Here is a 27,607-nt window from a genome sequence, read left to right as displayed (position 1 = left end):
AAAAAAAAAAAAAAAAAAAAAAGATAGCCAGTTTCTTGCCTAGGTATTCCAGGGAGATGGAACTTCTGGGAACTTTTGATAACCTTACAGTCGCAACAGACCAAAAGATGCAGGCATGAATTTAGTATTCACTGAAGAAGAATATGGGGGCTCTAGAAGTAAAATAAACTTTAAAGCAGTTTATAGTGACGCTAGCTATAGCATGATTTAACAGTCTTCAAAATTTTGCAAACTGCTTTTAGAGAATTTATTAAAGCATACATAATTATGATCATATGAACATGAGTTCTAACTGAATTCAAGAAGCACTCAGTTTTGGAATATATAAGGTAAGATAACTCATTCAGTTTCTCAATATTCAAACTACATACCAATGAAACCAACACATTTCTACCACTCATTATTTACATTACTGCCCTCCTTGGGAAGAATTTTAGAGAAGGATTATTACTAACAGTAGGGATTTTTTTTTTTTTATTCTGTAGTTTATGATTTCAAAAAAGACCTTGACCACCTAAAGCCAAATCCCAATACTGGCAATACTGACAACATAACAGAAATGCTGTGAGGATTTAAAAAACAATCAGTCCTTAAACTCATGCAAATAATGTCAAACAAGCAACAAAATAAGTAGTTCAAAGGCAACTAAACACAATGTACAATCCAAGTGGACCTTTGATTTTAAAAAACAAACAGAGAGACTCAAAGGACAATTGGGAAAATCTGGGTATGTATATTAGTTATTAACAACATAAATAATATTATACCAAAGTTAAATTTCCTAAGTGTGATTATTTTGAGAATGAAGGATATTAGTCTTGTATTTAGGAGATACATACTGACATATTTAGGCATGAAGTGTTATGATGACTGCAATCAATTTTTCAAGGGTTTGGTTAAAAAAGAGGTGTGTGTGGACAGAGAGGGAAATGAGTATGCCCATTAAAGATAAAAAAGGACTGGTGAAGACAAATCTTTGAAAAGAGACTAGTAGGTCAAACATAAACAAAAACTCTTAATCGTTAATTTGGGTTAAAAGGAGGATAGGTTCCAGAGAAGGAGGAAAAGGTAAAGTCTTAAAAAGATCAACACACTAACTGCAAAACACTGCTTCGGTGGAGAGAAGAGACGAGAGGGATGGAGAACAGACAGAGAACAGAAAGAGAGAAGAGAAATAAATGAAACTAACATTTTGAAAACACACTGAGTTTACTGGCCAGGCTGTCTCAACCAATCCTTACAATATTAACTGTGTTTCTCTTCATTTTGTTTTGTTATACAAAAGGAAGATAGTAAGTAACTTGCTCAAGGTCATAACAACTAATAAGGTAGGGTCAGGAGCTCATCTCTGGTTTATCCGACCTCAGGGATCATGCTCCTACTGGCATACCAGTTGCCTGCCTAGTGCTTTGTACTATGAGTTTAAAAAATTTAGATTCTCGTTCTCTCATTGACTTGTGGTAGTAGTTTTTGTAACTTACTTACCCATGTGTGAAATTATCAACATGCACACCTCTACTTAACAGAGATAAAGGATATAAAACCTGAGCTTCTCAAAATAAAAGTTCAATAGAAAAAAAAAAAAATAATACAATCATTAATTTTAATATTACAAAAATTTTTATCTTTCTGCCATTTATTAACTATCAACTGTATGTAATATTTGTTAACTACCAACTATAATATCAACAGTAATATCAATTGCAAAAATGATAAAAAAAAACCATTCAGAAGAAATCTCATTCAACTTAGAAACATAAATACATATTTACATTCTGAAATCTTACATATTTTTGGAAGAAACTATAAAAATTCAGAATTACTTTAATGAGTTAGTCCAAGTGGTACATAAATAGAATACATGTATTTTCAGCAAATACAATTTTGGCTTACCTTTTTAATAGGTGATGTAGGTGTTGCTTGACCTGATGACACAGTAGGTGTTGTAACAGCTACAGGAGCTGCTTGTGTAGTAGAAGTGTTGGCATTAGTTATAGAAGCCAGGGGTTTTGTCTTATCTATTAAAGACAAACAATTAAGAGTCAAGATTACATAGAAATTTGGTCTCAATGGTTGGGAAAAAATCATTTTATATTCCATTTTTGTTTAAGGTTTTGTTAACTAAAAGTCTTTCCCCACTGTGATTCCTTTTGCAAGTCAGTTTTCAGGGAGCTTCTAGCATTGTCTCAATATATATGCTGAAATAAATAGTTACGATAATATGAAAGATACACAACAAAGCTTCTGACAATAAAAAGCACAAATAGAATCTGACTTCTATGCTTTTAAAATGAAGAAAATAAAAAGAAATTTAATTAAGATTTAAAAATTTGAATGCATGAATGCAATTAAAATCTTAACAATAGCTATGCAATTTTCTAATGGATAAACAACTACTATTACTGATCTAAAACTGATGGTTCCTCTTTAATCAAGGAAATCTAAAAGTGCTTTTGTCAATAATTACCTTACATTCCCGTCAAACAGTATGATTAAATGTCCCAAAGAGCATGTCTTCCCACTCCTAAAAAGTCTAAAGTTAAATGGGCACAATATCATCTTGGAAAATAATCCACCTAACTGTGTAGAGAATCAATCAATCAAATAATAAGTGTCCCCATTCTTCAGGTAGTGTCCTAGGTACTAGGGATATATCAGCCAATGAAAAGACAAAATACCTTCACTTACAGTCTAGTAGGAGATATAAATAATAAATAAGATAAAACCCATGTACCACCATCCAAGTTATTTATTTACTTTGAGACAGGGTCTTGTTCTATTGCCCAGGTTGGGGTGCAGTGGTGTGATCTTGGCTCACTGAAGCCTGTTACCCAGGCTCACGTGATCTTCCCACCGCAGTCTCTTGAGTAGCTGGGACTACAGGTATGCGCTACCACACCTACTAATTTTTGTATTTTTTGTAGAGACAGGGCTTCCCCATGTTGCCCAGGCTGGTCTTGAACTCGTGAGCTTAAGCAATCCTCCAGACTTGGACTCCCAAACTGCTGAGATTACTAGCATGAGCCACAGCACCCAGCCCCACCATCCAACTTATTTTGTAAACGTTATTAATATCGTTGTAGTCTTTCTATCCATTTGATTTCAACAAAGAATGAAAAAGTCCTAGAAGAAAAAACCCTAAAAGCAAAAAATGTACTTCTCTTTCTCATTTTCTCAACTACCTTTCACATTTGTAAATTGTTTGAAAGGTATAACTTAAACTTAGGTTGCATTCTCATTTTTATCTGCTTTATGAGAAGAGAAAGAACACTGAAGAAAACTGTTTTGGCAAGTAATTTATTTTACAAAATTCAGCAAAATAGTCATTTTATGTCAAATAGTTTCCCAAGGAAATAACCTTACAAAAAGTAGAAAAAAGAAATGGTTTACAAATTGTCAAATTAAGCTGCAGCTCTACAGGGAAATGGCTGCTTTCTCAAGCTTTCCAAATAAAGCATGACAAAGCCTAGTTCATATTAAAAGAGTGAGAGGAAAGGAACCACACAGCGTTTACGTGGATTAATTCTTGAGACAGAGTCAAATTTTCCTGGCACAACTGACCACTAGCAACAGGAAGAACAAAATTATCATAGTACAATGCTTCAGAGGAACATTTAAAGTTAGCTCAGTGAGAAACTGAGTAGAGAGCAACTAGTACATTTCAATTCTAAACTGAGAACAAATACAATGCAATTTGATGGTAATTAGTTATATTTAATAGAATACTAGAGTTTTAAGAACCATCCAGGTCTTATAGCCCGATTTTTCTCATTTTATAATCAAGGATATTCAACCAAAAGATAGCAGAAGATTTGCTGGTTACTGGTAAAACTGGCCTAAGGTCTCTTGTTTTAAATAGTCCCTTAGTGTCTAATATTGAACAGTGACTTGTATACAAACAACGGCTAATGAAGAAAAAATTTACTGAACAAAAACCTAGAAATCTTTGAAAGAGATGCCTGGACTTCTAGTTTTTGAATTATACTACATAAGTAGTAAAAGGCTTAAAATATAAGTTAGGAGGTCTGGGTGCAAGTCTTGGCTCTCTTGTGTACATAGTTTAATTTGTAATGATATACTTGACTACAGACTGAGAGCTAAGTAATGTCTCCCAGGGAGGAGATTAACTGCATAAAAATAACTTTAGGCTATAGGTTGAGCGTGGTGGCTTATGCCTGTAATCCCAGCACTTTGGGAGGCTGAGGTGGGAGAATTGCTTGAGGACAGGAGTTCAAGACTAGCCTCAGCAAAATAGTTAACCCTACAAAAAATAAAAATAAAATTAGGTGTGTGTGGTAACATGTGCCTGTGGTCCCAGCTACTGGAGAAGCTGAGGAAGGAGGAGCACTTGAACCCAGGAGTTTGAGAATAAGGTAAATGTTCATCATAATGGAAACAGATATATTTAATAGAATACTATACAATAGCTAAAAAAAAAAAATGCAGATAAAGCTATAGAAATAGATTTATGAACAAATATAAAAAACATAACTTTTGAGTGAAAAAACCCAAGATGTATAACAATTCCTACCATATGAAAAAAACACAAAACAATATTACAATTGTTATATATTACATATGAATGCACATATGTAAGAGTATAAAAATGAACTAGAAGATTACAGAACAAAATTCATGATAGTGATTGCCTTTGGGAAGGAAGGAAAGGGAAGCAGACTACGGTGGGTGACTAAAAAAGACATCTATAATGTTTTTATTTAAAAAATTGAAGTAAATATGATTAAATGTCACAGTAGTTAAAGTCTTAAGTCTAGGTTGTTGGAATATGAATGTTTATTATATTATACTTTTCTGTATCTTTAAAATTTCTCAAAACAAAGCAAATTCCCCACACCCTCACAGCAAAGAGTTTTACTCCATTCCTACTTTACTATTTCTTAGGGAAAATTTGGGATGCTGTTGGGACCGGCATCCTGGACATTTGGACCTCAGAAGTAACAGGAGCATTTTTGAATTGCTGAGAACCCATTCACAACCTATCTGTGCCTAAGGGACTCTTAGAAGCCTCTCTAACTTCTTTAAATATAGGTCGGCAAAACACAGAGGTGAACAACAGCCTCCAGATAATTAAATAATAATAAATTCACAACTATATATAAGTTTCTAGCATTCACTGAAAGATAATTTAGTAGCTTGGCAGGTATCTAAACAAGTAGCAAATCAGTCTGAAAAATTTAAAAATTAAGTCGGATCTTGTCTTATTTTACACTGCCACAAAATTCAACGAAAATGCATTTATCTTTTAATTTTACCTGTTTCAGCTTCTGATTCCGAGTCATCTTCCTCATCTTCTTCACTAGAGCAGCTAGACTCATCTTTCTTTCCTTCTTCTTCTTCATCAACCTTTTCTTGTTCCAGAGATTCAATACGGGATGCATTTTTCTCTGGTTCAATAATCAATGTCTCTTTGCTGTTAAAGGAAAACAGTGTTCAAATGATTAGAAACAAAAAAGGTTAAAATACATTCATTCTTCCCAGATCCACAATAAACATGCCTGTGGCCATTATGCCATCTCATTCACAAAAGTAACAAACGTACTTGAATATTTTACTCACTTTTTAAAGGTCTTCTGTGACTGATTATTGTCCATATTTGCTGTTGATTCAATTAGTGGAGATTTCTTGTCCCGTTTTTCACTATGGAGCTTAGTACAAAGTTATGCAAAGGAAAATAAGAAAACTATTAAAATAATATTACTAAGATGCAGAGTTTAAAATAATAACAAAGTAGTTTTTCAGACATTAAATAAGACAAAACAAAGAAATAAATAAATTAAGTTTTACCTGAAAAGGAAAGAGCTTGAATAAAACATGAAATAGACTAGACAATTAAAAAGTTCCATACAGGGCTAAGATGGATTTTTTAAATCCCTCCAACTTTACTGAAAAAGTTCAGATCCACTAACCACTTTAGGCTGGCTGAGGATATTTTACTCAAAACCCTGTTTCTGGCTGGCCGCAGTGGCTCACGCCTGTAATCCTAGCACTTTGGGAGGCCAAGGTGGGTGGAGTGCCTGAGCTGAGGAGTTCAAGACCAGCCTGGGCAACACGGTGAAACCCCATCTCTATTAAAATACAAAAAATTAGCCGGGCATGCTGGTGTACACCTGTAGTCCGAGCTACTCAGGAAGCTGAGGCAGGAGAATTGCTTGAACCTGGGAGGCAGACGTTCTAGTGAGTTGAGATCACACCACTGCACTCTAGCCTGGGACAGAGTGAGACTCCATCTCCAAAAAAAAACCAAAACTGTTTCAGGTGACATCACTCCTTGCTATTGGACCTGCTATTGGATATAAGAGATTTTATAGACTCCATCTTTTAAGTAAAACCCTCTAATGAAATTGTAAAAACATGTTATTCTTGAGGACATACATAAGTATTCATTTTGAGAAGGGGAGGAAATAGAAATGGGGATAAGCAACAAAAAAGTTAAATATCACTATCCTTTATTCTCTTTCACTATCATTTAGTGAAACTTAAGGATAACTTAAAACCAAAAAGTACAAAACATCACAAGAAAACTTTTGTAATTGTCTCAAATTCAAAGTTACTAAGATAATTATGTAATACAGGCAATTATTAGACAGTCATCAAACATACCAGATTTTGTTTCTTTTGCAACTCTTCTAAATATCCTAAAATGTCTTCATCTGCTACATCAAAGGCTGTTTGGCCCTAGGTAGGAAACAAGGGGGGGTAGTGATGGTCAAAAGTCAATAAATCATAAAATGCCTTCAGTAATTCTGTATAATTTTATATAAAGAAGTTGGATAACATTTTTTACAGTGGTTATAAATGATACAACAACTACTGTAAAAACATACAACTCTAAGGCAATGTACATGAAATTTAAGTGAAACAGAAGCTGTGAATATCTCCCCTTATTTTTTTGGTAACAGCTTTATCGAGATATAATTAATATACCATACAAATCACTCATTTAAAGTGTACGATTCAATGGTTTTATGGATATTCAGAGTTGTACAACTATCAAAATAATCAATTTCAAACATTTTTATCACCCTAAGAAGCAGGAACATACCCTTTAGTAATCACTGTGTGCATCCAGCCCAAGGCAACCACTAATCTACTTTCTGTCTCTATAGATCTGCCTATGCTAGACATTTCATGTAAGTGGAATCATACAATATACGGTTCTTTGTGACTGGCTTCTTTCACTCTACATGTTTTCAAGGTTCATCCATGTTATAGCATGTATCACTTCATTTCTTTTGATGAATAATATTCCATTGCATGATATATACGGTCTGCTAATCCAGTCATCAGGTGGACATGTTTTTTTTTTTTTTTTTTTTTGCCTATGATGAATAATGCTGCTATGAGCATTCATGTACAACTTTTTGTGTGGATATCTGTTTTCATTGTCTTCAACATCCAGTTAAGGGCGAAACTACTGGGTAATTTAACCTTTTGAGGCCTTTTTCTTTTTGATGACATCCTACAACTTAAATTCTTGGTAGAGTAATAAAATTTAAAAATGCATATATTTAAGCTGCTGAACATTCAGCCAGCCACAGGTATTAAAAATTAGTCCAGATGAACATATGTCAATCTATTTTAATTCACTGTGAAAGAGAAAATTTCAAAGAGCTGCTGACTAAACATAATAAGAATATTTCCTGCTGCCTGCATTAGTCCTTACAATAGCCCTACTGGACAAGTTTCCAGGACGCTTACAAGTTCATTATTTAGAATACAGTCTTCTTTATGTTATCCAGTACATGATCCTTTCACAGAAAAAAAATGTTTTTAGCAACAAAAAATATAATTCTGAAAGAAAGTTTAAATTTCTTAACAGTATTCCTATATCCACAACGACATAAGAATGGATAAGAAATAATGGCTTCTAAAATCACATTAATTTTTCCGTTTAGAAACCTACAACAACCCTTGTTTCTGTACCAACATTGGGATGTTAACATCTATTCAGAAAGTAGCTAATTTCCAAACACTATAAAACAAACTATAAGCTAGCCAATATCTGAGCTAGTTTTCTCATTGCCTGTTAATAAAATAAAAAGCTATTGTCTATGAAAGGTATCTTTTTTTTTTGAGATAGGATCTCACTCTGTTGCCAAGATTGGAGTACACTGGCAGGACCGTGGCTCACTGCAGCCTCAACCTCCTGGAGCTCAGCTGATCCTCCCACTTCAGCCTCCTGAGTAGCTGGGACCACAGGTGCACACCTCCATGCCTGACTAGTTTTTGTATTTTTTTGTAGAGATATAGTTTCACCATATTGCCCAGGCTGGTTTTGAACTCCAGGGCTCAGGCACACCTCCACTTCCCAAAGTGCTGGGATTATAGGTAAGAGCCACTGTGCCCAGCCCTATGAAGTTGTATCTTAAAAGTATATAAAATACTGCTTTTTCAAAATAGGTGAGTATGTATATAAATTTACAAGATTCAAAAATACTTATCATACTTGCCTTTTCTTGCTAGAAAGTCTTTCCAGTAGGAATTTAAGAGACAATCTATCCTTTCCCACTCAGTCCAAGATAAAAAGTTTTAGTTTTAATAAACTTTCCTCCCATTTCAATCTTGGGAAATAGAAGCCAAGATTTAAATTCCTGAAGAATAAATAGTTCTGAAATCAAATAACTGGCTCAAAACTTAAGGTGCCCTTTAAATTAGAAATATATGTTAATTCTAGTTTTGCTATATCATATGCTTTATATAATCAGTTCTAAAATGTTAATAATGCTATACATTTAATGTAAACCGTGTTTAAGATTGTTATGTGGAAATAATTCACTGACTTATTTTTAAATATCATGTTAAGTATTACCAACCCTTCTCATGAATGAACTATCCCACCTTGAAATGTCTGAACTGTAATTAAATTTTTGTAGCAGTTAAATGCAATGGGGTCACTTTAATAACCAAGGAACTCTCCTCTTTAAGAGTAAGAAATTAGATCACGCGACTAACCTTTATTTTCACTTTCTCCCTTGATAAATGAGTCTACTTTGCAAACAGCAGCTGATACAGAATCGAAACTAGAGTAAAATGTGGGTTATAAGAATTTCTAATTTCAAAAAAAGCACCCTCATCAACTTAACTCAGCAACTTAAACATGCTCTTTAAACAATCTGTAGCACAGTTACAAAGCTAACAGTCGTGAAGTTATAAACATTATTTGGTTCTTAACTACTATAAGGCTACTGTGCTTCACTGATAAGAGTATAAACACATTATAGTATATAAGCAGTGCCACTCAAAGCAACCAGGCAACAAACGAGGACACAACACTGAGGTATGAGAATGTAAGAACTCTATCAAGAGAACTATCTTAAAAATAACTGCTTAAAAAAAAATGAGTCCAATACATCTATTAAGAGTCACAAACACACTGGAGACATTGTAAGTCTAACTTCACAGTTTCTTCATTTTTCTTTACTCACTTATTCTAACCAAATTTTTTTTTAGGTACAACCTCTTCATCTTCACAACAATGAATAATGTAGCTGGGACAAATATTAGAACGATTCTCACTGTACAGATGAAGAAACTCAGTCTGAGTGCATGGTATTTGCCCAAGGTCATACAGGTCATTAAGAGAAAGTGGGAATACAATCTAGGTCTCTACTACTCTAGTGTGTCATTTCGCCTTTATCAAAAATAAAAATAAATGCAGATGGAATTAGGGTAAAACCATCCTCGTGTCCATTAATAGCAGAAATAGCTTTGCCATTCATTTAAATCTTTATAATGACAGTTATATTAATCTAAAAACTTGTCTGCTAGCCATTGTATTCAGTAAGGGAAATTCCAACCAGAAAAGCATTCTAGTCAATAAAGAACAATATTTAGATACATTCTAGTAAAGCAATTATTTTAATAAACTAAGAAAGCAAATAACCTTTATATTTAAGGTCTGTATCACATGATCTATAATAATGAATTAAAATGACAGTAAATATGTATTACTGTTTGCAAATAATTTAAAGAAATGAGACTGAAATCTCTAAATATTTTAGGTGAATTTGCTAAGCACTTACTTACTATATTAATACATTATTTTCTCCCAAATAGTGTTTTCTATTACTAAAGAATTCATCTAAACTCTGGTAGTACCTTAGGTGCACATCTTTAATATCATTTTTTAAAACAATTTAGTAATAACCTTCAATCTGTAAGTACTAAGGAAGGTATCAAATGACAATATAAATTCATATAGGCAGGCTTACATAATGGAGACAAAGTAATTTATTTTGATTGAACATGATGTATGACATTTTAAAATATAGACAATAAAAACAGTCTAATTCATACATGCAAAGTTATGATTAAACTTTTAAAAATCAAAGTCGTAAAATAGAACTTCTCAAATGAAAAAAAAAAGGCTTGTGTTTGGATATATTTATGGCACAAACTCCTTTAGAATGCCATAGACATTATGTAGCTCCTCATTATAAAAGCAGTCTTTAAAATCTTGACTTTTAAAAGAAAATAATATTTTGATTAAAATTTATATTTTACATCTTAATAGTATCTTGAAAATAAAAGATGAGGAAACTAAAACGAAAAGAAGTTATACTTAGCAGAATAAAAAGAAAAAACAATTATCAGGGCTTTAGGAAAAATTACTTGACTTCTCTGATCATGTTCCTGAATCCAAAAAACCCTTAATTTCACAGGGTTGTTAAAAGAATTGCATATGTGTAAAAAAGGCTGAAAATCTTTAAATTCTATGTAAACATGAGGCACAACTGTTTTTTTTTTTTTCTTTGAGCAGGGTCTCCTTCTGTTGCCCACTGCTGTGCAGTGGCACAATCATGGACTCACTGCAGCCTTGAACTCCTGGACTCAAGCGATCCTTCTACCTCAGCCTCCCACGTAGCTGGGATTACAGGTGCACACCACAAGGCCTGGCTCACAATTCTTTTAAGACCACATAAAGATCTACTGAAATATCGCATGACAGATAAGACAGTACATAAAATTTAGAGTGACATAAGGAGCGGCTATTAATTTTTTTAAAAAGGATACAAGGCAAAATAATTTTATATGCACTCCTTCTCTGATAGCAAAATTATGATAAACTGTATGGCATAGGAATTAGACAACTGTTGGCCAGATGCAAATAAAATAATTTTTCTCATACATACTATATATTGTCTATGTTTCACTAGAATACTGATTCAGTAGGGGAAACACACCATGTTTAAACTTGTAAGTGAAATAATCCTTTTTGGAAACCATTTCAATTAATAAGCTTCTCTCATCTAGTTCTTATCCGGAGGCTACTGTTTCTAAATGAACCAATTATCAGCACTGCCCATATGAATGGACATGTGGTAAAAAGTCACTGTTTGGGAGAGAAGAATGCAGACCAGAGTTCAGAGGCTAACAGGTATCTGCTCATCTTTTCAGAAAAAAATTCTGAAGGGGAATTTCTACATGAAAAGAGAGGTAACATGACTTGCAAAGCTAAAATTAGCTGGCCTTTTACTTAAATAGTATCAGTATTTATTTGTCTTCTAATGCTGATTATAGAACAACAGAGAAAGTAAATTATTGAAAGTTTTAACTAAAAATTCAACCCAAAGATTTCTGTATTTATATACAAGTATAAACAAATCGTTCTCCCAAATTTTTTTACTTTCCTTAAGACTTCTACCAATTCCTATGATTTTCACGCCTGCACATTTCTTATATAAAATACATATTTAAATCAGTTAATGAAAGTAAGTTATTTAGAACTCTACTCCAAAAACAGCAAAAGAATTAGATGGTCCTATTTTGAATAAAGATGAGATCATTTTATGACTCTCTGCTACATAACCTATGATATTTTCCTATGAAATGCAATATACAAGGAACATTCTATGGAAAGGTAATTAAACTCACTAGAGGAGACATGTTTTGAGTTCTCCATGATACTTATTATCTACCAACACAGAGTGGGAAGCGACTAGCAGGAATACTGGTGACTGGTTATTGACTGATAGTATCTACAAAGAAGTAGAGAAGTCTAGTTTAACAAGAAACTTGATAACCTGAATCTTTTCATGATTTCGTGACAAACACTTGTATGACATTATCTCCCTCCCTCCTTCTACCTAATTGTGGTATTAAGTATATAATTTACCTCACTCAACAGAACTACTTTCTTATCTACAAAACTAGAAGACTAGATGATGTTGCATCTCAATGATCCCCTTCAGCATAAAACTTTATAGTGTTTACTGTCATTACCTGCTGTAAGACCTCATTATTCATGTCACTTAGAGAACTCTATAAGCAAGCTAAAAGACCATCAGCTGGCCGGGCGCGTGCCTCAAAGCCTGTAAATCCCAGCACTTTGGAGGCGAGACGCAGATCACGATGGTCAGAGATCAAGAACTATACCTGGCTAGACAGGTGAACCAGTGCCGTCTCTACTAAAAAATACAAATAAAACTAACAGCCGGGCGAGGTGGGTGGGCGCCTGTAATTCCCACCTACTCGGGGAGCTGAGGCAGGAGAATGGCGAAACCCAGGAGGCGAGCTTGCAGTGAGCTGAGATCCGGTCCACTGCACCTCCAGCCTGGGCGAACAGAGCGAGACTCCGTCTGCCAAAAAAAAAAAAAAAAAAAAAAAAAAGACCATTCAGCTAAAATTAGAACCACACTTCTACATTGTCCAACTCAAAGGGGGAGGCAGAAAAGAAGTTTCACATGAGAATGGAGAATGCAACATTTTCTTAGCTTCTGAATTCCTAAGAACATAGTATCAATGCAAGTATCCAAATCTACTCTACATGTATGGCAATCTGATTACTGAAAGAGTAATACTTCTTCTTTGCAGCACAAGGCCAGAACTATCTCATATGGTAGCTGAAAAGACTTAAACCATTAATTAGTAAGTCAGTTGGCTAAAAAAAGTTTTATACAGTTGATAAAAATACAATTATATAATGTAATCCTTATAACCTTTTGAGATTATATTTCTAAATATAGTTTATAAAACTATATTTCTAAAAGTTAAAATATTAAAATACTTTTAAAAGGCCTACCACTTTGTTGACCATCTCCATATCACATAGATTGTCCACTAAAATTCGACATGCTTCTTCTTTACCCCAATGAGCTGCAGCATGAAGAGGTGTCCAGCCATCATAGTCTTTAATATTAACATCATAGCCTGCCTGTATTAAAAGTCTAAAGAAATTACAGTGAATTAGACAATCATTAAAATCTAGAAATAAATGATCATGATCAAAAGCTTTCTACCATGCAATTTAACTACAATTTTCAATTAATTTCTTTTCAGAATTCACATCCTTCCCCCTCAATGAATTAACTATGGCAAATACAAAGTAATTCTCAGAAAAAACTCGGAAAAAGAAGATCTTGAGTCATTGCCATAATAATAGTTTTAATTAATTCCTAATGACTCTAAGTCTTATGGTTTGGTGTGACACTGATTAATTCTTGTTAATATGACTTGTAAGTGAAATTTTCACAGAAAAGCCCATAATTTTTCAATGTAAAATCAAAAACTGATTAATCACTTTGTATGTAAAACTGATTTATTGTGGGAACTATCATCTTCAGGTTTCCATATAATGTATAATCTCGGGCTAAATGTGTTCTAAGAATATACTGGAATCAAAGAAACTTGTTTTGTAATGTTTCTGTTGCTTTGAAATTCAGGAGCTGAAAATTTTCAAAGAAAAATGACAATCTTTTAAGAACAAAACAAAGCAAAAAACATATTCCAAAGAGTCGGATCTATTTTTCTGAGCAGTAGAAAGCAGATACTCCAATCATCAACAAGCTAAAACAGAAACACATTTTAATACAATGCAAAGAGTTGCATAAATTATGTTAGTATGCCCTTCTAACTACATATTGACAGCAACTTTTATTTTATTTAGACATTAAGCTCACAGAGAGCAAAGATGGGTCTATAAACTGCACATAGCATAGCCCCACACAAACAGGCGAACGAACACTAAATACAACTCATGAAATCTAGTTAACCTTTACCTTACTTTCCAAGATGTTGAGCTTGAGAAGGACCTTCTTTTTACCTACAGGAGGTGGCAGTGACAGCTAATGTATAATCCCCCTTCATTTATTTAAGAACAAATCTGGTATTTCCTAACAATATCTAATACAGCTGTTTCTAATCCTGCTTCCATAACAGAACCATCTTAAGGGCTTGTTTTTTAAAAATAGATTCCTCAGCTCACCCCAGTACTACTCAATTAATCAGCATATGGAGAGATGGGCCCTGCTAATCTATATTCTTAATAAGTTCCCCATATGAATCGCTTATCATTGCCTGTCACCTGCCTGCAGACCAACATTTAAGAGCCATGATCTAAAGAAAAGCTGAAAGATCTAAGTCCAAAGAAATATCTCCACTGACATATATTACCAGAAACCTTATTAATAGAGGGAGAAACAATACTGGAATATAAGAGAAAAATGCTGTTCCTCATTAGGAAATATGAACTATAATAATGTTAAATATGCTAAGCAACATTTGTAAGTACTTAGAAGTCTGTGTGGTGAGAAAAAAGAGGTAGATAAATTTTTTCAACATGAAAAAAAAGGCCGTATCTATATTCAAGGAGCTTTTGGAAGTGAAACAACAACCAACTGTCATGGATAGGTTCTGTGAATAGACATGCAATGGGAGTACAAAATTGAAAAGCATCAAAATCAAATTGAAAGGAGTTGTGTGTGTGTGGGAGGGAGAGAAAACGTGAAGAAGGTTACATTTGAAACAGATCTTTTCTACTGATTTTTATTTCGTATTTGTTTTAATTAACTTTCATAAGTAATATATTCACAAAGTTTAAAAAAAAGAAGAATAAAAGGATACATAGGGACATCACTCTCTCACTGCTGATCTTTAGCCAACTAGTTTGTCCTTCCTCAAAATAACCATACTATTAATTTTTATTGGATTCTTACAGAATGATTTCATGCATATATAAGCAAATATAATTTTAATTTTTTTTCACAATAAGTACAAATGATACATACTTGGATCCTTGATTTTGACATTTCATAATATATCCTAGTGTTCTTTCTATAACAATATGTAAGGAGATTTCTCATTTTTGTTTTAATGCAGAATATGCCAGTGAAAGCATATACCATAATTTATTAAACCATTCTCTTATTCCTTTTATAAACAATGCTGCTAGCACATTATCTTACTCCTATGTGAGTGGCAGTATCTGTAAAAAACAAATTCCTAGAGGTAGAATCAGGGAACTAAAGAATAACTGTTACTTTGATTGAATTTGCTCAATTGTCATTTCTACTAATAAGAGTGCCTTTTCCTACACCCTGCCAACAGGATGTCAAATGTTTTGATCTTTGCCACTGATAAATGTAAAAGTGTAACTCACTGTAGCTTTATTTGCACTTAATTATGAATGAAGTTGATCATTTTTTTTCATATGCTTAAGGGCCTTTAACTGATTCAAAGGATTAAGCAGAATTTGCCTCCAAGTTGAAGAGATGGTGAATAAAAGCATCTAGACAGAAACAAGGGAAGGCATTAAGGACATCATGACAGAACTTCAATAGATATATATAACTGGCACAATTCATACTTTAGGGGCAATGGTGGTAGCTTAGCTTAAAAAGGAAGACAGTGGCCAGATAATGAAGAATCTACATGCTAAGTTGAGGAGTTTAAAATTTATCCTGATCCCCACTAAGAACTAATAAAGGATTTTGGGACCTTGGATAACCTAACTACAAAGATCATTTGCAAGCCGTCCAGAAACCTATTTTGCAACATAACACAGTACTCGTATGTCTACAGAAACAATTGCTTTAAGAAACAATTCTTACCTTTATGTAATACTCTTTAATACTTTCTATTCTCAAAAAAAAAAAATGCTGTTGGCAACTCTCGAAAGTTTTCGATTACAGAGAAACAGGTGGACAAGAAAACTAATTAAAAGGCAACAATGCCATAATATTCTTAGGAAAACGGCCTAAATTATTGAAGTTGAATAGAGATTGAAAAGAGGAGGCTGGGCGGTGATGGCTCACGTCTGTAACCCCAACACTTTGAGAGGCTGAGGCAGGCAGATCACTTGAGCCCAGGAGCTCAAGACTGGCCTGGGCAACATGGTGGAACCTTGTCTCTACAAAAAATATGAAAACTAAGTGGGCATAGTGGCATATGCTTGTAGTCCCAGCTACGAGAGAGGCTGAGGTGGGAAAACTGCCTGAGCCTGTCACCCAAGAGGAGGAAACTTGGGAAAGGTGACTCATATATTCTTTACTGCTTTTACTAATGAGTGGGAATAAGAAAGACTGATATTAGAAGTTCAAGTGAATTAGAATCAATATATTAATAAAAGGTGCCGTAGATTTTGCTAAGTAGTCTTCCTTTCACGTAAATATAAGAATAATTTCATATATTGAATAATACACTGAATAATTTTCTTCATATAGTTGCCAACATTTGCATTGCAGAAGTAAAAATATTATTGCGACATGAAGCTTTGTTCCAAGCAAATTTGCTAAACAATATATAGCCTTGTAGAATCAAAGTTGCTTATGGCTTAGTATTTTATAGTGTGCTAATAGTACTAAGTTCCAGTGTTCATGTAGTAAAAAAGGAAACTGTATTTAAGATAAATTACATGTAAATAAATATTCTGCAGGAATGAAGCTTTCAAAATTGATGGTATGTTCACAGGACATTGTTCTTAGACTCATGAACTAGTTATCAATCTGGAACCACAAAATGACTCTCTGTAGTGATTTACTAGGCCAAAAGGTAACAGATAATAGTTGACTGACACTTAAATTCAACTTACCGGAAAATCACAACTGATTAAAAAAATAGTAATAATCAAAACTAGAGAGTTGAAAGAATTTTAGAACAAAAGCAATCATATTCAAAGTAGTTGCTCTCTTTCTTCCTGAAAACAGGCATTAAAGAACTCTTTTATGTTGCTTCAAAATAACATCTGCAGGTATTTTAAGAAAAGGACCAATGAATAAAGAAGACAAACTAAAGTAGAAAAACAACTCTGTAAAAAACAATACTTACTTTAAAACTTCCGTATAGCCTTTAGCAGCTGCAACGTGGAGTGCTGTACCTCCAGATTTTGCATGCCGGACATCATTTATATGACCACTATTTAGCCACTGCCTGGCATCTCTAAGCATGATCCGTTCTTCTTCCTTTCGAGCTGCTTCTATATCAACCCCTGATAAAATGAAAATAATTGCTTTTATTTTGCTTAATAAAACTGTTCCATGTTGGGAAATAAAATTGTCCAAAACATGTCAAGTTTAAATAAAATTAAAAGTGAAAGTATATATGTATTTTTAAAATTGGCTGCTTATAACAAGTTGGTTAAACTAAAAAATGTGGGATACTGCAGACTTTCTCTACTTATTATTATTTTTTTTTTGCTCCACGATACTATTTTGATCTATTTTTCCTTTCTGATTATTCTTGTTTTTTAAAATTTGAACATTTCCTAAGATATAAGCATCCTTTGGGCTAAAATTCTTTTTTAACAATTATAATGAATAAGTCTCAAATTTCTATCTACTGTTTTGATCTGTTCTATGAAATCTAGCCTAGCAGGTACAAATGTTTACTGAATGCTTCATCTTGGAGGTCCTGTCTTCATCTAAAATATATTGTATTTTAAAATAGATTATTTCTCTAGCAAACTCCTTTCATTTCCTTTTCCAACATAGTACATTCTTCATACCATTAAAATTATTTTCAAAATTTTAGTAAATTACATAAATGTTCATTCATTTAAAAGCACTTACTCTAAGCACTACCCTAGGTTGAGGTGATAAAAGTGGAAAGAGGCCAAAGTGGCTCACACCTATAATCCCAGCTACTCGGGAGGCTGAGGTGGAAGGATTGCTTGATCCAGGAAGTCAAGGCGCAGTGAGCCATGATCATGCCACTGCACTCCAGCCTGGGTGAGAGCAACACCCTGTCTCAAAAAACAAAAAAAGTGAAGAATACAAAAATGAACAGGACCCTCTAATTTCTACCTTCAAAGAGCTCAACACCTTGGAAAAAAAATTAAAGAAAGATACTCTTGAAATTCCTGAATGATTTTATGTGGTCTTACGGCTTCGACTACTTGCTATTTAATAAACAGCACACACCACAATGCATTTACAATCTGCCTTACTCCACAAGTCTATGAGCCTTTTTATCTTTCATCCCTACTGTCTGGCAGAGTACCTGATACAAAGTAAAGGGAGATCAGAGCCAGGAGCGTTGGCTCACACTTGTAATCCTAGCACTTTGAAAGGGTGAGATGGGCAGATCATTTGAGGTCAGCAGTTCAAGACCAGCCTGGCCAACATGGTGAAATCCTGTCTCTACCAAAAATACAAAAAAAAAAAAAAAAAAAAAAAAAAAAAAGCCCAGGAGATGGAGGATGCAGTGAGCCAAGATCATGCCACTGTACTCCAGCCTGGGCAACAGAGTGAGACTTTGCTTGAAAGAAAAAGAAAATTAAAAAAAAAAAGCAAAGTACAGGGAGATTACTAAATGTTCACTAAATGAACAATGAATTAACAAATATAAAACAAGAACACACACACACACATTTCCTCAGCTAAGATTCTCCTATAATCCACATCCATGTATACAACTGGTCAAGATTTTTCATTCTTCCATCCACTCATTTAATATATACTGAGCACCTACTATTTTGCCAGGTACATCATTAGATGCTACAGGTATAGATGTGAACTTACTATTGGCAGAAGATGATTCATTTGTGAAGAAAAATAAAGCCAGAAAAGAAAACAGAAAGGGTAATGAGAAGGGGTGTTATTTTATATAGGTTGGTAAAAAATAGCTTCTTTGATGACTTTACAACAAGAAATAAAGTGAGTGACAGCCATACGACTGGGAGAACATTCCAGGCAGAGGGAAGTACCAGTAGGCTCTAAAGTGGGAGCCTCCTAGGAATGTTCTGTTTAGAAGGACAGGGTCTCTACAGAGTACTAAGGACAGTGAGCATGGTGACATGATCTAACTTAATTTAAAAGGATCACTTAGGATGAAAAGTTGAGTAGATATTGAGATACCCACTTGGAGGCTACTGCAATAATCTAGGCAATTAATGATGGTAACTTGAACAAGGGTGATGACAGTAAAGATAGTAAAGTGGTTGAATTCTGGGTTTTTCAAGGCATACCAAGAGAATTTGAATTAGTTTGGACACAGAAGAAAAAGAGAGGTCGAGAATCAATTAGAGGTTTTCAGTCTGAGCAACTGAAAAAATTAAAGCTTCAATTTCAGAAATGTGAAGTTTAAGATGCCTAACAAATATCTCATCAGAGACATCAAGTAATCAGTTGGATATCTAAGCCTGTAGCAGAGCGAACTAGGGAAACAATAAAATATTATGCCATGGGCATCTCAAATGCAATGCTAAAATCTTAACCTAATTTTTCTCCAACTGTTCTATTTGCTGCCTGTCTTGTTTTCCTATACTAAGTGCTCTCACTTACCTAGCAACATGAAAGTCATCTGAATTTCTCCCTTTACCTTACTCTCACCCCATCTGTGATTGTTAATTGTGTCAAGAGACGCCTAGATGGCTGGTGAAACACTGTCTATGGGTGCATTTGAGGGTGTTTCCAGAGGAGACTGACATGGGAGTCAGTGGCCTGGGAGAGGAAGACCCATCCTCAATGTGTGCAGAAACAATCCAGTCAGCTGGGAGAAATGGGCTGAAAAAGGAGGATTTGCTCTCTTTGCTTGCTCTCTTCTCTCCCTTCAGGAGGGGGATACCTTTTTCCCTCCTGCTTTTGGATATCAGACTACAGGTTCTTCAACTTTTGGACTCTGGGACTTGCACCAGCGGCTCCTTGGGGGGGTTGTCAGGCCTGACAGGGACTGCACTGTCAGTTTCCCAGCTTCTAGGGCTTTGAACTTGGACTGAAGACATACTACTAGCTTTGAGCCAGCCACATTATCAGTTTCTCTGGTTCTTCATTTTGCAGGTGACCTATTATGGGACTTTGCAGTGATTCTGTGTCAGTTGCTCCTAATAAATCCCCTTCCATACATCCTACAGGTTTGTTTCTATGGAGGAGCCTGACTAATACACCATCCTATTAGTTACCAGATTTTGAGTTGCCACTTCTAGACCGTCTTCTAAATGGCCCCTATCACTATCCTAGTTCATAACTTATGTCTCACACTTTGACTACTACTACTGGCCCGTAACTCATTCAGTCTTTAGTCCCTTCTAATTCATCCCCCAATCTACTGCTGAATCGGAAAAAATAAAATATGATGTCATTTCTCTACATAAAATTTGTCAGTGGCTGCTTCTGTAAGACAAAGCTCAAGCTCTTTAGTATAGAAGACAAAGCCTGTATGACTTGGTCTCAGTGCATTTTTGACTTCATCTATAGTCTTTCTCTCTTACCATCATTCAGTGTTCTAACCATTTAGACCTCCACATAGGTCCCCAAGTACATCATGGTCTGTATTGTCGTGACAGCTACCTCTACCTGAACTGTATCTTTATTCTGCCTGCTTATTAGCACATTACCATTTTTTTTCAAGACAACTAAACTGCTCATTATTCAACTGAAGCTCAGCTTTTGAAAAGCAGACAATAATTCAGAAATATTTTTAAAACTCCAAGATAACACAAGTATAGGAAAAGTCATCTTCAAACTAGAGATTATAATATCTCATTACTGCATTTGAAAGAAACTTGCAGTAAGATTTTCCAAACAGACCTTATGAAAACAATAAATTGTATAAACTATGTATATAATGAACAGAACCTATTATAATTTTATAAAAACCAAATGCCACCATTTCTATAGTAAAGCAGTTTTACATATATCAAAATTTCCTACCAAAAGATAATCAGCCCATTTAAGATATGACTAAGGTTAATAACCTTTCTATTAAGTGATTTATCTCAGATTTGCTTTTTTAATGTGTTATTCTCTTACTGGCTTTTAAAACAGGTAGCATTTTATTATTTTTATCCCTCCTTTCATTACAATCTTAAACATTCTGATCTTTATTGTATTTTACTATTCTGTTTCCCTTGAGCTTCAAGTTAAAAAAAAAAACTACTTCTTTTCTATTTATCTAATTTCATGCTATCTTTATCTAATGACAAAACAATTACCTTCTTTAGCTTCCAAATCATGCTTGTAACTGATTCATATATAAAAACAATCCAAGTGTAAAGTTAACATGAAGGGCAATTCCTTATGTTTAAGAAAATTAAATTAGAAAAGAGAAACCTTTCTTTTGTTCTTAAATTTTGAAATACTACTGATTAGAGTATGTAGGCCCTGCTTAGCTCATCAAAAAATTGAAGAAGAAACAAAAAACAATCTAATTGTACTATGTATTAGGAGACTTGCTTTCTAATTTCAGCGCTTTGACTAACTAGCTAGTGATCCCGAGAAAGCCATAGCTTCTTTGGATATTAGTAAGATAGGTTAAGAAAACAGATACTGAACCGAGACTGGCTGGATTTGAATCTCTGATCCACCACTTACTAGCTGTACTACCTCAGGCAAGACAATCTATGCTATGCTCTGGTTTCATCTGTAAGATGAGAATGATGACAGTATCTATCCCATAGGGTTGTTCTGAAAACTAAATTAATTAATACATGTAAAGTGTTTAGATCAGGAATAAGAACTAAGGTGTTAATTATTATCAGTTTGAAAAGTCTACGATTCTGCTTCTCTTTTCTTGATTTCTGTTTTAAAAGAAAAAACATCTTACAATGCATTTAACTGGTCCTAACCCACCTACTATATAACTGCAAGGTTTTTTAACAATGAAAACAGTATATAATAAAACTAAGTTGGGTATAACAAAGTGATTAGACTAACATTTGTCACTATGATTTAAGAACAGTAAATATTAGATTAAAATATAGCCAAATATCTTAGATTAAAATAAATAAAATTAGATTGGAATTTAGTCAGCTAACAGATTCAAAAATCAATGTGTCCCTAGCTAAATAAAGAAAATAATTACAGCTACTGTTCAATTATTACTACTTTCAAAGGCAATTTACTTAAGCATAACTAGTTACTGACCAAATGTACTAGAATAAGAAAAGCCAAAAGAATGATTTAAAAACTTAAAAATATTGAATAATAATTTTCATACCTGGATAATTTGAGAAATGTTACCACTACTAATGATATGGTTTGGCTGTGTTCCCACGCAAATCTCATCTTGAATTGTAGTTCCCATAAGCCCTACGTGTGGAGGGAAGGACCCAGTGGGAGGTAACTAAATAATGGGGATGGTTACCCCCATGCTAGTGGTCTTGTGATAGTGAGTGAGTTCTCACGAGATCTTATGGTTTAAGGGGCTTTTTCCTCTTTGTTTGGCACTTCTCTCTCCGGCTGCCATGTGAAGAAGGACATGCTTGCTTCTCCTTCCACTATGATTGTGCTTCCCCTTCCACTATGATTGTGAGTTTCCTGAGGACCCAGCCATGTGGAACTGTGAGTCAGACGTCTTTCCTTTATAAATTACCCACTCTCAGGTGCTTTTTCATAGCAGCATGAGAATGGACTAATACAGTAATTTGGTACTGGGTAGTGGGGCACTGTTGTAAAGATACCCAAAAATATGTGGAAGCAATTTTGAAACTGGGTAAACAGGCAGAGGCTGGAACAGTTTAGAGGGCTCAGAGGAAGACAGGAAGATGTAGGAAAGTCTGGAACTTCCTAGAGACTTACTGAATTTGACAAAAATGCTGATAGTGATATGGACAATGAAGTCCAGGCTGAAGTGGTCTCAGATGGAGATGAGAAACTTGTTGGGAAGTGAGGCAAAGGTCACTCTTAGTTATGCTTTGGCATAGAGACTACTGGCATTTTGCTTCTGCCCCAGAGATCTGTGGAACTCTGAACTTGAGGGAGGTAATTTAGGGTATCTGATGAAAGAAATTTCTAAGCAGCAAAGTGTTCAAAAGGAAGCAGAGCATAAAAGTATGAAAAACTTTGCAGCCTGATAACATGACAGAAAAGAAAACCCAATTTTCTGGGAAGAAATTCAAGTAAATTTGCATAAGTAACGAGGAACCAAATGTTAATTGCCAAGACAAAGGGGAAAAGGTCCCCAGGGCATGTCAGAGACTTTCTCAGCAGCCCTTCCCATCACAGGCCTGAAGGCCTGGGAGGGAAAAATGGTTTCCCGGGCTGGGTCCAAGGCCCCCTTGCTACGTGCAGCCTTGGGACTTGGTGCCCTGTGTCCCAGCTACTCCAGCTCTGGCTAAAAGGGGCCAATGTACAGTTCAGGCCATTGCTTCAGAGAATGCAAGCCCCAAGCCTTTGTGGCTTCCATGTGGTATTGGGACTGTGGGTGTGCAGACGTCAAGAAATGAGGTTTGGGAACCTCTGCCTAGATTTCAGAAGATGTATGGAAAGGCCTGGATGTCCAGGCAGAAGTCTGATGAAGAGGCAGAGCCCTCATGGAGAACTTCTGCTAAGGCAGTGTGGAAGGGAAATGTGAGGTCAGAGGCCCCCCCCCTCCCCCCACAGAGTCCCCACGGGGGTACTGCCTAGAGCAGCCATGAGAGGAGGGCCACCATCCTCCAGACCCCAGAATGATAGATTCACTGACAGCTTGCACTGTGTGCCTAGAAAAGCCACAGACACTCAACATTGGCCCATGAAAGGAGCCAGGATTGGGGCTGTACCCTGCAAAGCTACAGGGGCAGAGCTGTCCAAGACTGTGGGAGCCCACCACTTGTATCAGCATGACCTGGATGTGAGACATGAAGTCAAAGGAGATTATTTTGGAACTTTAATGTTTAATAACAGTCCTACCGGATTTTGGATTTGCATGGGGCCTACAGCCCCTTTGTTTTGGCCAATTTATCCCATTTGGAACAGGTATATTTACCCAATGCCTGTACTCACACTGTATCTAGGAAGTAACTAACTTGCTTTCGATTTTACAGGCTCACAGGCAGAAGGGACTTGCCTTGTCCTGGATGAGACTTTGGACTTAGACTTTTGGGTTAATGTTGGAATGAGTTAAGACTATGGGGGACTGTTGCGAAGGCATGACTGTGTTTTGAAATGTGAGGACGTGAGATTTGGAAGGGGCCAGGAGTGGAATGATATGATTTGGCTGTGTTCCCACCCAAATCTCACCTTGAATTGTAGTTCCCACAATCCTCACAAGTTGTGGGAGGAACTCCATGTGAGGTAACTGAATCATGGGGCAGTTACCCCAATGCTGCTGTTCTTGTGATAGTGAGTGAGTTCCCACGAGATCTGATAGTTTTATAAGGGATTTTGCTCAGCACTTCTCTCTCCTGCCACCATGTGAAGAAGGATGTGTTTGCTTTCCCATCTGTCAAGACTGCATGATTGTAAGTTTCCTGATGTGTTTGCTTTCTCTTCTGTCATGACTGCATGATTGTAAGTTTCCTGAGGCCTCCCAAGCCCTGTGGAACTATAAGTCAATTAAACCTCTTTCCTTTACAAATTACCCAGTCTTGGGTATTTCTTCATAGCATCATGAAAATGGACTAATACAACTAGAGATATATTTAGGGTGCTTTTTTATAATTATTAAAATCTGTTAAGAGATGCCCCTATACTTTTGTTTCTTTGGAATTAAGATGTGCTATATAAATTTATGCATTCCCATTACATGTATCAAATGAACATCATGAAGCATTTTCTAGGAGATATTTTAAATAAAATGTAGTATGGTACAGTGGTACAGAATGTGGGCTCAAGATATTTGTCATACTGTTTAGGACAGATACTTCCTACCTGTATGATCTTGGGTAAATCACTAAGCCTCAATTTTCTCATCTGGAAATGGGGTAACAGTAGTATAAACCTCATAGAATTGCTATGAGGATGAAATGAAGAAATGCATGTGAAGCTCTTTGCTCAATGCCTGGCATATAATAAGCATTTAATAACAGCTACTCTCATTACTACTATTATTAGTGTTAGCACTTAGCTTTTCATCTCCAGGGTCATCTCATCTACTAGTTCTCAAAACTCCCCCTTCTTACGGTTCTCCTAGATTTACTTTTTACATCTTCACATATCTTAAGTTCTAAGAATGCACCAACCACTGTCATCTAGATGTCCTTTGGTACTAAAAACCCAATATATACTCACATAGTCCCTCAGTCTGTTTCTGTCTCATCTCACACTTTCCCACGTGAACTCATCTAATCATCACTTCTTCAACTGGAAACTTCAGTGAGTTAGTCTTAATTCTTTCTTCATATCTGCATTCAATTCTTCACCAAACTGTTCTAATTTTACTTCAACACTTCCTCAAGACAACCTTGTTCTTCATTTAAAATGTAACAGGTTTTGGCTCCTTTCATCTTTCACCTGGACTAATTTGAGAATCTTCTTCAAGGAATGCATGTCACCATATATCCTACATTCTATTTCATCCTCCAAGTTGCCATCAGTTTTATACTAAAAACCAAATCCAATCAGATTAATTTATTGCTTGGAGATCTTTGTTGCATCTGTGTAATGCCTACAAAATAGATATCCTTCACTATCTGGCTCTGACCTATCTTTTCAGGCCTCATCTCCTATAAATCCCGCCCTGACTTTGCATCTCAATTCCAGTCCCAATGAATGTGTCTTCCAGTCCACATATGCTATGGATATCTCCAATTCCTGTTTTTTTTGTTTTTTGTTTTTCAAAAAAAATGTTGTCCAGGCTGGAGTGCAGTGATGTGATCATAGCTCACAGTAACCTTGTACTACTGGCCTGAAGCAAGCCTCTCACCTCAGCCCCCAAAAGCAATGGAATTATAGGCATGAGTCACTATGCTTGGCCTTCCAATTCCTTTTCTTTGCACATTTTGATACCCCATCTTTTGTGTCCACCAGTTCCCTTATTGCCAAGCAAACTCCCTCTAAATGTCATAACTCTGAAACCTTTCCTCACTACAGCTTTTTCTATTCTCTCACAATATTATGTTCCTATATATTTTAATACACAGCAGACTGTATTGTGAAGCTCTCTTCGTTTGACACTTCTGCTAGACTGTGAAACCCTTAAGAAGGATTGTCTTGTTTTCTTTATTGTTAACACCCAGCACATAGAACATTTGCTGGCACATTAATCGATGCTAAATGAATCACTGAAACTAAAATCAGCCCTGCTTACAGTCATGCTAACAATTTCCCTTATACAGAAGGAAACCAAATGCAAGAAATTTTCAGTACAATTCCATGCCTTTTCTAGTTCATAACAACTGCTAATATCAGATAAAAAATGGGAGCCTTAAACGTTTACTTTAAATAATTACCATTGTTTGACAGGAAACTGTTATCTGAGCTATCTGAGCACTCATCACAGCAAAATGGACACTAAGTTCTTCTTGCTAGGTTGTGATGCTTTATACCTATTCTTTAGTTTACTCTAATCTAGAAGATCCCATGACTCTAAAACACTTGTCTATCTAGAACATGGCTACTGAAAGCTCTTGTGTGTGCTTATTCAGGCTCCAGTTTATAATCACTTTTCTATTGCATTTCTTGTTTTTCTTAGGCTCTAGTTATCTTCAATCACTTTTTATAACACTTCAATTCTATTTTAGGTATTTATTTTCTCAGTTTTCGTGCTTAAGATTTTTTTTTTTGGCCGGGCGCAGTGGCTCAAGCCTGTAATCCCAGCACTTTGGGAGGCTGAGATGGGCGGATCACGAGGTCAGGAGATTGAGACCATCCTGGCTAACACGGTGAAACCCCGTCTCTACTAAAAAAATACAAACAAACTAGCTGGGTGAGATGGCGGGCGCCTGTAGTCCCAGCTACTCGGGAGGCTGAGGCAGGAGAATGGCGTGAACCTGGGAGGCGGAGCTTGCGGTGAGCTGAGATCCGGCCACTGCACTCCAGCCTGGGCGACAGAGCGAGACTCCGTCTCAAAAAAAAGAAAAAAAAAGATATATATTTTTTTAAAACAAACCCACAGTTGGTTAGATGCAGTTGCTCATGCCTGTAATATCAGAACTTTGGGAGGCCAAGGAAGGTGAATTGCTTGAGTTCAGGAGTTCAAGACCAGTCTGACCAACACAGTGAAACTCTGTCTCTACTAAAAATACAAATATTAGCCAGGTGAGGTGGCATGCGCCTACAGTCCCAGCTCCTCAAGAGGCTGAGGTGGGAGGATCGCTTGGGTCTGGGAGGTTGAGGCTGTAGTGAGCCATGACTGTGTCACTGCACTCCAGTCTGTCTCAAAACAAACAAACAAACAAAACAAACCTGCAGTCATTAGGAGTTTTCCTAATCCCAAGGAATAAAAATCTCCTTTCATGGAATTTATTTACCTTCTATTCCTTTCAAATCCTTAGTTTCTATTTTCTGATGAAGCACATTTCAGCAGGAGTCAGCCCTCTACATCAATATTTCATACCATTCCTCTATCATTTGACCTCAGTAAAACACAGCTCTAATAATACCTGTTTGATCACTGCCTAAAGATAATGGAATATAACAAAAATCACATGTGGCATTTTGTGTGTGTGTGTGCTGCCCAAAGGTACTGAAGAAGTAATCACACATATACACATTAATTTTTAATTATAGTAAAA

The 27,607-nt window shown here is 35.6% G+C and overlaps 1 protein-coding gene across 1 annotated transcript in view; it reads right to left on the bottom strand.

Annotated features, from left to right (window-relative positions):
• The window catches only part of PPP1R12A (protein phosphatase 1 regulatory subunit 12A), a 165,036-nt gene that overhangs the window by 40,678 nt on the left and 96,751 nt on the right, over positions 1-27,607 (bottom strand). Inside the window, 6 exon segments of the mRNA XM_017870370.1 lie at positions 1,894-2,018; positions 5,274-5,431; positions 5,578-5,666; positions 6,622-6,696; positions 13,043-13,187; positions 17,065-17,224. Of these exon segments, the coding sequence (XP_017725859.1) occupies positions 1,894-2,018; positions 5,274-5,431; positions 5,578-5,666; positions 6,622-6,696; positions 13,043-13,187; positions 17,065-17,224 (752 nt within the window).

This window comes from Rhinopithecus bieti, unplaced genomic scaffold (genome assembly GCF_001698545.2).
Source record: "Rhinopithecus bieti isolate Rb0 unplaced genomic scaffold, ASM169854v2 scaffold_5153, whole genome shotgun sequence".
Taxonomy (NCBI): domain Eukaryota; kingdom Metazoa; phylum Chordata; class Mammalia; order Primates; family Cercopithecidae; genus Rhinopithecus; species Rhinopithecus bieti.
This window is presented reverse-complemented; position numbering and strand designations above follow the sequence as displayed.